The sequence below is a fragment of the Mizuhopecten yessoensis genome, unplaced genomic scaffold, assembly GCF_002113885.1.
Source record: "Mizuhopecten yessoensis strain PY_sf001 unplaced genomic scaffold, ASM211388v2 scaffold4231, whole genome shotgun sequence".
Classification (NCBI taxonomy): domain Eukaryota; kingdom Metazoa; phylum Mollusca; class Bivalvia; order Pectinida; family Pectinidae; genus Mizuhopecten; species Mizuhopecten yessoensis.
In genome coordinates this window covers 96,458-110,240 of record NW_018405441.1, presented here as the reverse complement: position 1 = coordinate 110,240, position 13,783 = coordinate 96,458, and the positions used below count along the sequence as shown (strand labels likewise).

Genomic DNA, 13,783 nt, shown 5'->3' with positions numbered 1-13,783 from the left:
CAAACAGATAACAAATACACGCTCATATACACTTACAAACAGATAACAAAGACACACTCATATACACTAACAAACAGATAACAAGACACACTCATATACAATTACAAACAGATAACAAAGACACACTCATATACACTTACAAACAGATAACAAGACACACTCATATACAATTACAAACAGATAACAAAGACACACTCATATACAATTACAAACAGATAACAAAGACACACTCATATACAATTACAAACAGATAACAAAGACACACTCATATACAATTACAAACAGATAACAAAGACACACTCATATACAATTACAAACAGATAACAAAGACACACTCATATACAATTACAAACAGATAACAAAGACACACTCATATACAATTACAAACAGATAACAAAGACACACTCATATACAATTACAAACAGATAACAAAGACACACTCATATACAATTACAAACAGATAACAAAGACACACTCATATACAATTACAAACAGATAACAAAGACACACTCATATACAATTACAAACAGATAACAAAGACACACTCATATACAATTACAAACAGATAACAAAGACACACTCATATACAATTACAAACAGATAACAAAGACACACTCATATACACTTACAAACAGATAACAAAGACACACTCATATACACTTACAAACAGATAACAAGACACACTCATATACAATTACAAACAGATAACAAAGACACACTCATATACAATTACAAACAGATAACAAAGACACACTCATATACAATTACAAACAGATAACAAAGACACACTCATATACAATTACAAACAGATAACAAAGACACACTCATATACAATTACAAACAGATAACAAAGACACACTCATATACAATTACAAACAGATAACAAAGACACACTCATATACAATTACAAACAGATAACAAAGACACACTCATATACAATTACAAACAGATAACAAAGACACACTCATATACAATTACAAACAGATAACAAAGACACACTCATATACAATTACAAACAGATAACAAAGACACACTCATATACAATTACAAACAGATAACAAAGACACACTCATATACAATTACAAACAGATAACAAAGACACACTCATATACAATTACAAACAGATAACAAAGACACACTCATATACAATTACAAACAGATAACAAAGACACACTCATATACAATTACAAACAGATAACAAAGACACACTCATATACACTTACAAACAGATAACAAAGACACACTCATATACACTTACAAACAGATAACAAGACACACTCATATACAATTACAAACAGATAACAAAGACACACTCATATACAATTACAAACAGATAACAAAGACACACTCATATACAATTACAAACAGATAACAAAGACACACTCATATACAATTACAAACAGATAACAAAGACACACTCATATACAATTACAAACAGATAACAAAGACACACTCATATACAATTACAAACAGATAACAAAGACACACTCATATACAATTACAAACAGATAACAAAGACACACTCATATACAATTACAAACAGATAACAAAGACACACTCATATACAATTACAAACAGATAACAAAGACACACTCATATACAATTACAAACAGATAACAAAGACACACTCATATACAATTACAAACAGATAACAAAGACACACTCATATACAATTACAAACAGATAACAAAGACACACTCATATACAATTACAAACAGATAACAAAGACACACTCATATACAATTACAAACAGATAACAAAGACACACTCATATACACTTACAAACAGATAACAAAGACACACTCATATACACTTACAAACAGATAACAAGACACACTCATATACAATTACAAACAGATAACAAAGACACACTCATATACAATTACAAACAGATAACAAAGACACACTCATATACAATTACAAACAGATAACAAAGACACACTCATATACAATTACAAACAGATAACAAAGACACACTCATATACAATTACAAACAGATAACAAAGACACACTCATATACAATTACAAACAGATAACAAAGACACACTCATATACAATTACAAACAGATAACAAAGACACACTCATATACAATTACAAACAGATAACAAAGACACACTCATATACAATTACAAACAGATAACAAAGACACACTCATATACAATTACAAACAGATAACAAAGACACACTCATATACAATTACAAACAGATAACAAAGACACACTCATATACAATTACAAACAGATAACAAAGACACACTCATATACACTTACAAACAGATAACAAAGACACACTCATATACACTTACAAACAGATAAAAGGACACACTCATATACAATTACAAACAGATAACAAAGACACACTCATATACAATTACAAACAGATAACAAAGACACACTCATATACAATTACAAACAGATAACAAAGACACACTCATATACAATTACAAACAGATAACAAAGACACACTCATATACAATTACAAACAGATAACAAAGACACACTCATATACAATTACAAACAGATAACAAAGACACACTCATATACAATTACAAACAGATAACAAAGACACACTCATATACAATTACAAACAGATAACAAAGACACACTCATATACAATTACAAACAGATAACAAAGACACACTCATATACAATTACAAACAGATAACAAAGACACACTCATATACAATTACAAACAGATAACAAAGACACACTCATATACACTTACAAACAGATAACAAAGACACACTCATATACACTTACAAACAGATAACAAAGACACACTCATATACACTTACAAACAGATAACAAAGACACACTCATATACACTTACAAACAGATAACAAAGACACACTCATATACACTTACAAACAGATTACAAGACACACTAACATACACTTACAAACAAACAGATAACAAAGACACACTCATATACACTTACAAACAGATAACAAGACACACTCATATACAATTACAAACAGATAACAAAGACACACTCATATACACTTACAAACAGATAGATAACAAGACACACTCATATAAATTACAAACAGATAACAAAGACACACTCATATACACTTACAAACAAACAGATAACAAAGACACACTCATATACACTTACTAACAAACAGATAACATCTCTTCATGTGCAAATGCATTTATGACATATTTAGAAGAACTGGACTTGGTCGATCGTTGTCGACTAGGTAACTCATGTGGTAGAGGTCCGTTTAGAGTTCGGCGGGTCCGGGGCTCGAACCCCGGTCTGGCTGTGCATTTTTCTCTCTCCTGTTACACATGCTATAGTCCAATTCTCACACTAAATAAACTTTTGTTTATATTCATAATAGGCGGGGTTCCAATCACATCTGAGCTGTGTTGTGATTTGAACCCCGCCTATTATATTTACATATTCAATACCTATCGCCCTGCATACCTTCTGGTATCCACTCTCGGAGTGAAGCGCCCCACTGATCAATCTATACAACCACAAGACGTTGGATCTACTTTTTGTTGTTAATCTTTGTTTATATTCATAACTACTTCATCATGTAACAACTCAACCTTAGGTTTAACTGTAACACTGTTTACTAATCCTAAAGGACAATGATATGAAAACTTACGATCAATGTTTCCAGTCAGCTGTTTTTATTGTGTTAAAAAGTACTTTGTTGAAAGAATTTCAATAACTGTTACATAATCCTTATAGACGTATTTCTGTATCCATAGCTTTATCTGATGTTTTTCTAGTATAAATATATTGAAACTTGAATCAAGTATAGTTTAAATCCGATCACGATATATCATTTTTATGTGCTGTATATAACTTTAAAACCATGATTTGATGGAACTCTTCTATTTTTAGTGATAAGCCGAGTGTTGGAGAAATCGGGACATGTCATAAGTAGAAACAAGTTGGATGTGAAGGCCGTTTTCCTTGAGACCAATACTTACCTGATAGAGAATATTGATCCCAACTCTGACGAGGATGGATTAATTTACTTTCTTGCCAGTCGTAAATGTGGTTCAAATGAGGTGGATGCTTTAGTGCACCATTCTGGATGTGCTGTCGTTAAATTTGGTGACAAAATTGGTAAGATTTATAATATTAACCCTACAGACCAGGACTAGTCTTATCAGTTCTATAGGAACAAGTGTTAAGTAGCCTCTCCACCTTCGCCCTGAACTTGCAATATAAATAGAGTTATTTGAAGTATTGTTTTCATTAATATTAAAAAAACTAATATTATATAATACCTTGGGCTATATAGCAATTTGTAGACTTGTCAGTCAGTCTCAAAAAATAAAGTGGATAAAAGCATTATGGCCGTCAGCACTGATCATTCGCCTAAGAAATAAGTGACTTTGAAAGATTAGATACCAGTTAAGTATGTAAGTATTTTAAGTGTTAAAATATTTGTCATTTTCTTTACACAGAATTATTTCATCAAGAATGTCTTACTTCATTTGCTTGTTTAACTCTGATCTTATTTTCATTTCCTTTAAGATTTAGACAAACTACGGAAAGCATGTGAGAACAAAGCATTTGACAAGCATCATTTACGAGTATCGAGGGTTGCTGAATCTAGTTGTGTCAAAGTAACGAAACTGTCGGAATCACACAGTGAGGACACTGTGGATGGGTTGTTCTCAAACGAGCGTCGGAGTGGAGGCGGGGACATTGAAGATATTGAGATGATTGACAGATTCAACATGTGTATCATCACATACTCGGACCCGGAGGGTAAGTGCAACATTGTTTAAATCTAAACGTGTATCAACCATGTATACATTTTATAAACAAGACCTTCAACTGTACATTTAAGGAATGACCAAGATTTTGTTTTGGTATATACGGTATTTACCGAAAAAAAATTGTGCACTTTGCATAAATCCGTATATATACCGTATATACCAAAACAAAATCTTGGGCATTCTTTATAATTTAATTTAAAAATAGTAGACAAACACGTTGTAAATGCACAGTTAAAGATTTATTTAATTTTTATGTAAACTAAACAATTGCGCTAAAAAAAAGCTGCTTTGTAATTTTGCATTCTGAAGTGTAAAAAGTAGTTCCGTCATCAGTTGTTTTTCTTTTTAGGTATACATGATATATACCAAAAAAAATATGGGGGAAATAGGCAAAATTAAATTATTGTATAGTAAATGTTGTCTATAGACTACCAAGGATCCCGTAGTTCAATCTGTAGAGTGATTGACTTGAGTTCAGAGGGTCCGGGTTCAAGTCCCGGTCTGGCTGTGCATTTCTCCTTCTCCTGTAACATGTACATTTTACACCATTTCTTAAGTGTTGGGACTGACAAGTTTCCGCAGTACTTTTACATTATACCTATTTTCCTATTATAGTGGCCAAGCGTGTCTGTAAGAAGGATCACCTTAAGATAGGACAGAGTGTTGTACAAGTGTCCCTGTACTACCCGGCCCTGCGAGACCCAGCCTGGTCTGCCCCTCCCCCAAGGAAGCTCCCCGGCCCCATTCAGCTGCGCAACATTGAACAGTGCATCCTCAGTTTTGCCTACTCATCATCTTTGTATAAAGCCCAGCTGGAGAGTGACCTTTGTGAGGTTAAAGGTCAAATGATCTGGCGTGGTGCTGACAAGGAGGTGAAAGCTGAGGTTGAATGTACATTGGATGTTGAATGCAGGGAGTATGATAATCTGGTGGAAACATGGCAGGAAGATGTAGATCGGGTTATAAACAAGTTTTGTGACACTATGGACAGTAAAACTCTGGCTACTGATAAAGACACAAAACTCTGGGATATCTTCATGGCTAAGCTAAGAGATCTGGTTGTAGACAATCCTGACCATGTAGCCACGGTGATATCCAAAGAAGAGTTCAAGGTCATTCTAGTCGGGAGGCAGGATGCTGTGGCAGACTTAAATACAAAGGTCAAGGTTATAATAGACAGAGCGAGGGAGGAAAAAGAGGCAAAGACAGTTGTCATTGAACAGAATGCATTCAAGGTTTGTTTGTTAGTCAAGTTAGGTGTGCAGGATGATATAGAGTACACTTGTTCTGGGTTATCTGTAACCATGGATACAGAGAATGGGCAGATAACTCTTAAAGGCAGTCAGGAGCAGATATTAACTGCAAAGTGTACGTTAATGGAGAAGATGGGGGCAATTGAAGCACGAACATTCTCCCTTCAGACGGGAAAGTCAGAAATGATGTCAAAACAGGCGATCCTTGAAGAAATGTACAGAGAGATGCTGAATGTCGGGGAAACAGTTGTTATAGAAAGCATGAAGGGGAGCTGTAAAATCTTGGGAACAGAAGCTACAGACTTCTCCAAGGTCAAAGATGTGATGGACGAATATCTAATGGAAGGGGAGGTTAGAGTGGAGGAGGTGTTTGAACAGTGGTGTGACTCAACTAGCCTTCTGGATTGTCGTGAAAAGTTGGATGACAAATTTTCCTGGAAATTCCACTTGGAATTACAGAAAAAAAATCAGAAGGTCATTGTCACAGCAACCAGCGATGTCTTCAAAGAGGTCGTAACTATGGTAACCAGTGCTACACACAAGTTTGAAGAAAGTCATGGTATACATGTCAAATTTGTTGATGTTGTTGATGGGAAAATGGAGTTTATCAAAACCTACCTGACAGAACAGTTAATGGACCTGCAAGATTTAAACTTGAATATCAAACCAAGTCGACCTGGGAACAAAACTGGATATGAAATAAGAGGGAATAAAAAAGCAGTTGAAAAAGCTGTGGATGAATTAAAAGACATGATCAAAACGGAAATATTTGAAGTGAAGCATAACGTTGTCAAACCTGGTGTCAAACGTTTCTTTGGATCACAAGATGGAAAGAAAGAAATCAAAAGCTTGGCAAACGTACAGAATTGTATTATTCATGTGGAAGATGAGACAACCGGCGGAGGTCACAAGGGTCAGATGTCAGAAAAGTCTCAATTGACCCTAGTTAAGAAGGCCAAATGTATGGTGAAAGGTCTGAAGTTCCAGGTGTTCCAAGGAGATATCACCAATGTCAAGGTAGCAGCCATGGTGAACTGTGCCAGTCCGGAGATGAAACACAAGGGAGGCCTGGCCAAGGCTGTCGTAGAGGCAGGGATGTAACACAAGGGAGGCCTGGCCAAGGCTGTCATAGAGGCAGGTGTGTAACACAAGGGAGGCCTGGCCAAGGCTGTCGTAGAGACAGGTATGTAACACAAGGGAGGCCTGGCCAAGGCTGTCGTAGAGGCAGGGATGCAACACAAGGGAGGCCTGGCCAAGGCTGGCGTAGAGGCAGGTATGTAACACAAGGGAGGCCTGACCAAGGCTGTCGTAGAGGCAGGTGTGTAACACAAGGGAGGCCTGACCACGGCTGTCGTAGAGGCAGGTATGTAACACAACGGAGGGCTGGCCAAGGCTGTCGTAGAGGTAGGTGTGTAACACAAGGGAGGCCTGACCAAGGCTGTCATAGAGGCAGGTATGTAACACAAGGGAGGCCTGCCCAAGGCTGTCGTAGAGGCAGGTATGTAACACCAGGGAGGCCTGACCAAGGCTGTCATAGAGGCAGGGATGTAACACAAGGGGGGCCTGGGCAAGGCTGTCGTAGAGTCAGGGATGTAACACAAGGGAGGCCTGGCCAAGGCTGGCGTAGAGGCAGGTATGTAACACAAGGGAGGCCCGGGCAAGGCTGTCGTAGAGTCAGGTATGTAACACGACGGAGGCCTGACCAAGGCTGTTGTAGAGGCAGGGATGTAACACAAGGGAGGCCCGGGCAAGGCTGTCGTAGAGTCAGGTATGTAACACAAGTGAGGCCTGGCCAAGGCTGTCGTAGAGGCAGGCATGTAACACGACGGAGGCCTGACCAAGGCTGTTGTAGAGGCAGGGATGTAACACAAGGGGGGCCTGGGCAAGGCTGTCGTAGAGTCAGGGATGTAACACAAGGGAGGCCTGGCCAAGGCTGGCGTAGAGGCAGGTATGTAACACAAGGGAGGCCTTGGCAAGGCTGTCGTAGAGTCAGGTATGTAACACGACGGAGGCCTGACCAAGGCTGTCGTAGAGGCAGGTGTTTAACACAAGGGAGGCCTGGCCAAGGCTGTCATAGAGGCAGGTATGTAACACAAGGGAGGCCTTGGCAAGGCTGTCGTAGAGTCAGGTATGTAACACAAGTGAGGCCTGGCCAAGGCTGTCGTAGAGGCAGGTGTGCAACACAAGGGAGGCCTGGCCAAGGCTGTCGTAGAAGCAGGTATGTAACACGATGGAGGCCTGACCAAGGCTGTCGTAGAGGCAGGTATGTAACACGACGGAGGCCTGACCAAGGCTGTTGTAGAGGCAGGTATGTAACACAAGGGAGGCCTGGGCAAGGCTGTCGTAGAGTCAGGTATGTAACACAAGGGAGGCCTGGCCAAGGCTGTCGTAGAGGCAGGCATGTAACACGACGGAGGCCTGACCAAGGCTGTCGTAGAGGTAGGTGTGTAACACAAGGGAGGCCTGGCCAAGGCTGTCATAGAGGCAGGTATGTAACACAAGGGAGGCCTGACCAAGGCTGTCGTAGAGGCAGGTGTGTATACCTGTATAAGAGATGTTGGTTGAAATTGAAATGAAAAATGAAACAAACAACAAATTAAAGATTTGCTGAACAATGAAAAATGTTTTCTGACAAAAAATATAAAGTATTTCATTCAGTTTTATTTTAGAATTGTTTTTAGCAAAACAAAACAAAATTCAGAAAAAGGGCATATAAATGAAGTGAAAATGTGATTAAATCCTGAGTGATTTAAAACATATTTGCCATTTTCTTTCCAAGATAAAAAAAATCACAAATTTCAGCCACCATTATTCTAGTTGTATGAAAGAATAAAACCTTGTAGATACTTTGTAACCTTTAACAGACAAATGACCAGTGAAGTGTATGTATACACAAAATTGTTAAACATGTATTTGTACAAATATTATATAAAGCATAGCCGAATTAATTTGTCAATTTGATTCATCATTTTGATGATGTTGTACATATCTAACAACAAAGTGTACATATTCTTTTCATGTAGCGGAGTGTATCAATTTTATATAACCAACTCTTACATATTCTACACTTTTTGTATTAGTCATTTTCCAGATGAAGGTTATAGAGTAAAGTCATTGATAATAATAATAATAATTTGAGGTTCTTATCTACCGCTTTATCACAACCTAGTTTATAGGTCGTCTCAAAGCGGTTCACAAATTATTATCAGTGGGTATAGGACCTTGCAACTAGCCAATATCTTTCTCAACTCCCTGGGGAGCATTCAGTCGGTGCTGCCATTTTGGCACTCACAGCTAGCATTCTACAATTCTAGCACTGCCCAACCATGTACTCATTCACAGATGAGTAGACTGGAACAAGCGAAGTAAAGTATCTTGCTCAAAGATACAACACAGTGCCGTGCCGTGACTCGAACCCGCAACCTTACGTTCACTAGACTACTGTGCCGTGCCACTAGACTGCCGTGCCGTGCCGTGCCATTAGACTGCCGTGCCGTGCCATTAGACTACCGTGCCGTGCCATTAGACTACCGTACTGTGCCATTAGACTACCTTACCGTGTCATTAGACTACCGTGCCGTGCCATTAGACTACCTTACCGTGCCATTAGACTACCTTACTGTGCCATTAGACTACCTTACCGTGTCATTAGACTACCGTGCCGTGCCATTAGACTACCTTACCGTGCCATTAGACTACCGTGCCGTGCCATTAGACTACCTTACCGTGCCACTAGACTACCTTACCGTGCCATTAGACTACCGTGCCGTGCCATTAGACTACCGTGCTGTGCCATTAGACTACCTTACCGTGCCATTAGACTACCGTACCGTGCCATTAGACTACCGTACTGTGCCATTAGACTACCATGCCGTGCCCTAAAACTACCGTGCCGTGCCACTAGACTACCGAGCCGTGCCATTAGACTACCGTACTGTGCCTTTAGCCTACCATGCCGTGCCCTTAGACTACCGTGCCGTGCCACTAGACTTCCGTGCCGTGCCATTAGACTACCGTACTGGGCCATTAGACTACCGTGCCGTGCCATTAGCCTACCGTGCCGTGCCACTAGACTACCGTGCCGTGCCATTAGACTACCGTACTGTGCCATTAGACTACCATGCCGTGCCCTTAGACTACCGTGCCGTGCCACTAGACTACCGTGCCGTGCCATCAGACTACCGTGCTGTAATTGATACATTACACATAGACACTTTGCTGGTCATGCTAAATTAACTGTGATAAAATATTCACCTCCATGTTTGGTTCTTTCTGTTTCAGGAGGCCAGTCTATACAGACACAGTGTGACAGACACATCAGTAACCATGGCAAAGTTCAAAAGGGTCATGTGATCACAACAACTGGCGGTGACCTTGACTGCAAGGTCATCATACATGCTGCAATCCCTGTCTGGCAGGGAGGTAGTAAGGGTGACCTGGACATTGTAGAGATGGCTGTGAAGGAGAGTTTACAGGAAGCAGCACAAGGCTCTCATCAGTCGATAGCTTTCCCTGCCTTGGGTTGTGGAAGGTTGTTTAAATATCCAACACACAAAGCCACTGCTACAGTCGTGGCCACCTTGAAGGAACTGTTGCTAGGTGATGACAAGGACTCTCCAGTGAAGGAAGTGTATTTATGTGATGTAAATGATGATGCTATTCAGGGTTTCACAAAAGCTTTAGCTAGTGAGTTTGGCTCCACAAATGTCAAAGTGTTTGAAGATGAGGATCATCATAAGAAAGGCAAGACAGGTAATGAACCTTAATCGGTTATTATTAAGTATCAAGGCACAAATGTGGATAGACATTTTCAGTTTTTGCATTGTCAAATTTTCTGCCACATGATAAAAATCCACAAGATCTACTTGAGGAATGATTTTGACAGCGATCAAAAGGCTAGGTCAAAACGAGTCATTGGAACATAACTAAATTATACTTACATTTGTTTAAAAGACCTAAGTTAGATGTATAAAGGTCATAAAGGCTGAAGGTCAAAAATTACTAAACTAACTACAGTTGGTTAAAAGATATCATTCAGAAGTATAAAGGCTGAGAAAGCTGAAGGTCACATATTCCTTTTGCTCATTTTGTAGCATCCAAAGGCGATCAAGGTCACATCTATCATGAAGTTGAAGAAGAAGATTTTCCAGACAGCTCCAAGGGAGCCACAGCTGCACCACCCAAGAGAAAGGGATGGGGCCAAGCGAAACGTGGTCTGCAGTCACCCTCTCAAGGTCAAACAGCAAAATCTGGAGGTCAAGGTCATCCCATCAGACTGGAAGTAGGAGACTTGACAAAAATGAAAGTAAGACTGAATTAGCTTGTTTTTTGATGGTGTGAATTTCATGAAACAATTCAAAGTAACAGTTTGCATTGAAATATTATTGGCTTATGAATAAGAATGCAGAACGACAACTTTGTGAAAAAAACCACTGATACTCATAGACAAAACTTTAGCATGAGTAACCCATATATAAATATATATATTATAGAATATTCCTTCACAGACAAAGCTCAGTCAATATGAAATATGCTTGTCTCCATAAGGCTAAGCGCACAACAAATATGGTTTAACTTGTTTGATAAATGTCTTAAGACCTTCCTGTGTATTGTAATAAGGATAAGGAATAGGGATAGTCAGAAGCCTAGATAGTTTCAATGATAAGTTTATCTCCTGAATCACTAAGTGATTATGATGCTGGTGTTGTAGGTACATGTAGATGTGATTGTTAGTTCTGTGACCCCGAACCTTGACCTTGATGGGACTGTCATGTCCAAGGGTCTTTCCCAGGCTGCTGGTCCGTCAGTACAACAGGAGTGTAACGACAAATACCCGCGTGGGATCACAGCAGGAGACGTGGCAGTCACCACAGGAGGTCAACTCAACTGTAACCACATCTACCATGTCACCATACCTAAGTGGGATGGGGGAGGAGGAAACGCAATCAAGGTCGGTCAAGGTCGTATGTGTTACCTCACCTGGTCCAAGGGACCAAGGTGAGCTTAAGTTGAACTACAGCTTTTGTCACAATAATTCCTTCAAATTATTTCTTCTTTTGAGCTGCTGAATATAATTTCATCAAATGTCACTTGAAATAATCTGAAGTGGTAGAGATTAAAATAATAAACAAATGAAGGAATTGACACATGGGCTGTGGGGTGGGGCCAAAAAGGGGTAATTTGACCACAATGTTACAAGCAAATTTTTCTTCTTGAACTATGTGATTGATACCAACCATCATGGTGATGATGGTTCAAAAGTGAACAAACACTGGGCTGACCCTCGAGGGGGCAGAGGGATGGGGCCGCATTTTGTGATTGATATTAACCATATCTGATCAGAAAAATCCTCAGATGATGGAGATTCAAAATTGTGCAAATTGATGGGATGATCCCTCAGGGAAGGAGGAAACGTATCTCTGACCTCTAGACATCATGTTGTACCAAGTGATCCCTCAGGGAAGGAGGAAACGTATTTCTGACCTCAAGACATCATGTTGTACCCAGTGATCCCTCAGGGACGGAGGAAACGTATTTCTGACCTCTAGACATCATGTTGTACCGAGTGATCCCTCAAGGAAGAGGAAACGGATCTCTGACCTCTAGACATAATGTTGTACCCAGTGATTCCTCAGGGAAGGAGGAAACGTATCTCTGACCTCTAGACATCATGTTGTACCCAGTGATCCCTCAGGTAAGGAGGAAACGTATCTCTGACCTCTAGACATAATGTTGTACCCAGTGATCTCTCAGGGAAGGAGGAAACGTATTTCTGACCTCTAGACATAATGTTGTACCCAGTGATTCCTCAGGGAAGGAGGAAACGTATCTCTGACCTCTAGACATCATGTTGTACCCAGTGATCCCTCAGGGAAGGAGGAAACGTATTTCTGACCTCTAGACATCATGTTGTACCGAGTGATCCCTCAAGGAAGAGGAAACGTATCTCTGACCTCTAGACATAATGTTGTACCCAGTGATCCCTCAGGGAAGGAGGAAACGTATCTCTGACCTCTAGACATCATGTTGTACCCAGTGATCCCTCAGGGAAGGAGGAAACGTATCTCTAACCTCTAGACATCATGTTGTACCCAGTGATCCCTCAGGGAAGGAGGAAACGTATTTCTGACCTCTAGACATCATGTTGTACCCAGTGATCCCTCAGGGAAGGAGGAAACGTATCTCTGACCTCTAGACATCATGTTGTACCCAGTGATCCCTCAGGGAAGGAGGAAACGTATCTCTGACCTCTAGACATCATGTTGTACCCAGTGATCCCTCAGGGAAGGAGGAAACGTATCTCTGACCTCTAGACATCATGTTGTACCCAGTGATCCCTCAGGGAAGGAGGAAACGTATCTCTGACCTCTAGACATCATGTTGTACCCAGTGATCCCTCAGGGAAGGAGGAAACGTATCTCTGACCTCTAGACATCATGTTGTACCCAGTGATCCCTCAGGGAAGGAGGAAACGTATCTCTGACCTCTAGACATCATGTTGTACCCAGTGATCCCTCAGGGAAGGAGGAAACGTATCTCTGACCTCTAGACATCATGTTGTACCCAGTGATCCCTCAGGGAAGGAGGAAACGTATCTCTGACCTCTAGACATCATGTTGTACCCAGTGATCCCTCAGGGAAGGAGGAAACGTATCTCTGACCTCTAGACATCATGTTGTACCCAGTGATCCCTCAGGGAAGGAGGAAACGTATCTCTGACCTCTAGACATCATGTTGTACCCAGTGATCCCTCAAGGAAGAAGGAAACGTATCTCTGA

At 40.1% G+C, this 13,783-nt stretch overlaps 1 protein-coding gene across 3 annotated transcripts in view; it reads left to right on the top strand.

Annotated features, from left to right (window-relative positions):
- LOC110448733 (poly [ADP-ribose] polymerase 14-like) overlaps nt 1-13,783 on the top strand; it is a 41,678-nt gene that overhangs the window by 5,732 nt on the left and 22,163 nt on the right. For all 3 annotated transcript variants that reach the window (XM_021495128.1, XM_021495126.1, XM_021495127.1), the window contains exons 4-9: nt 3,863-4,090; nt 4,505-4,741; nt 5,368-7,098; nt 10,287-10,757; nt 11,099-11,310; nt 11,716-11,955. In XM_021495128.1, the coding sequence (XP_021350803.1) occupies nt 3,863-4,090; nt 4,505-4,741; nt 5,368-7,098; nt 10,287-10,757; nt 11,099-11,310; nt 11,716-11,955 (3,119 nt within the window). The remainder of the gene's footprint in view (nt 1-3,862; nt 4,091-4,504; nt 4,742-5,367; nt 7,099-10,286; nt 10,758-11,098; nt 11,311-11,715; nt 11,956-13,783) is intronic.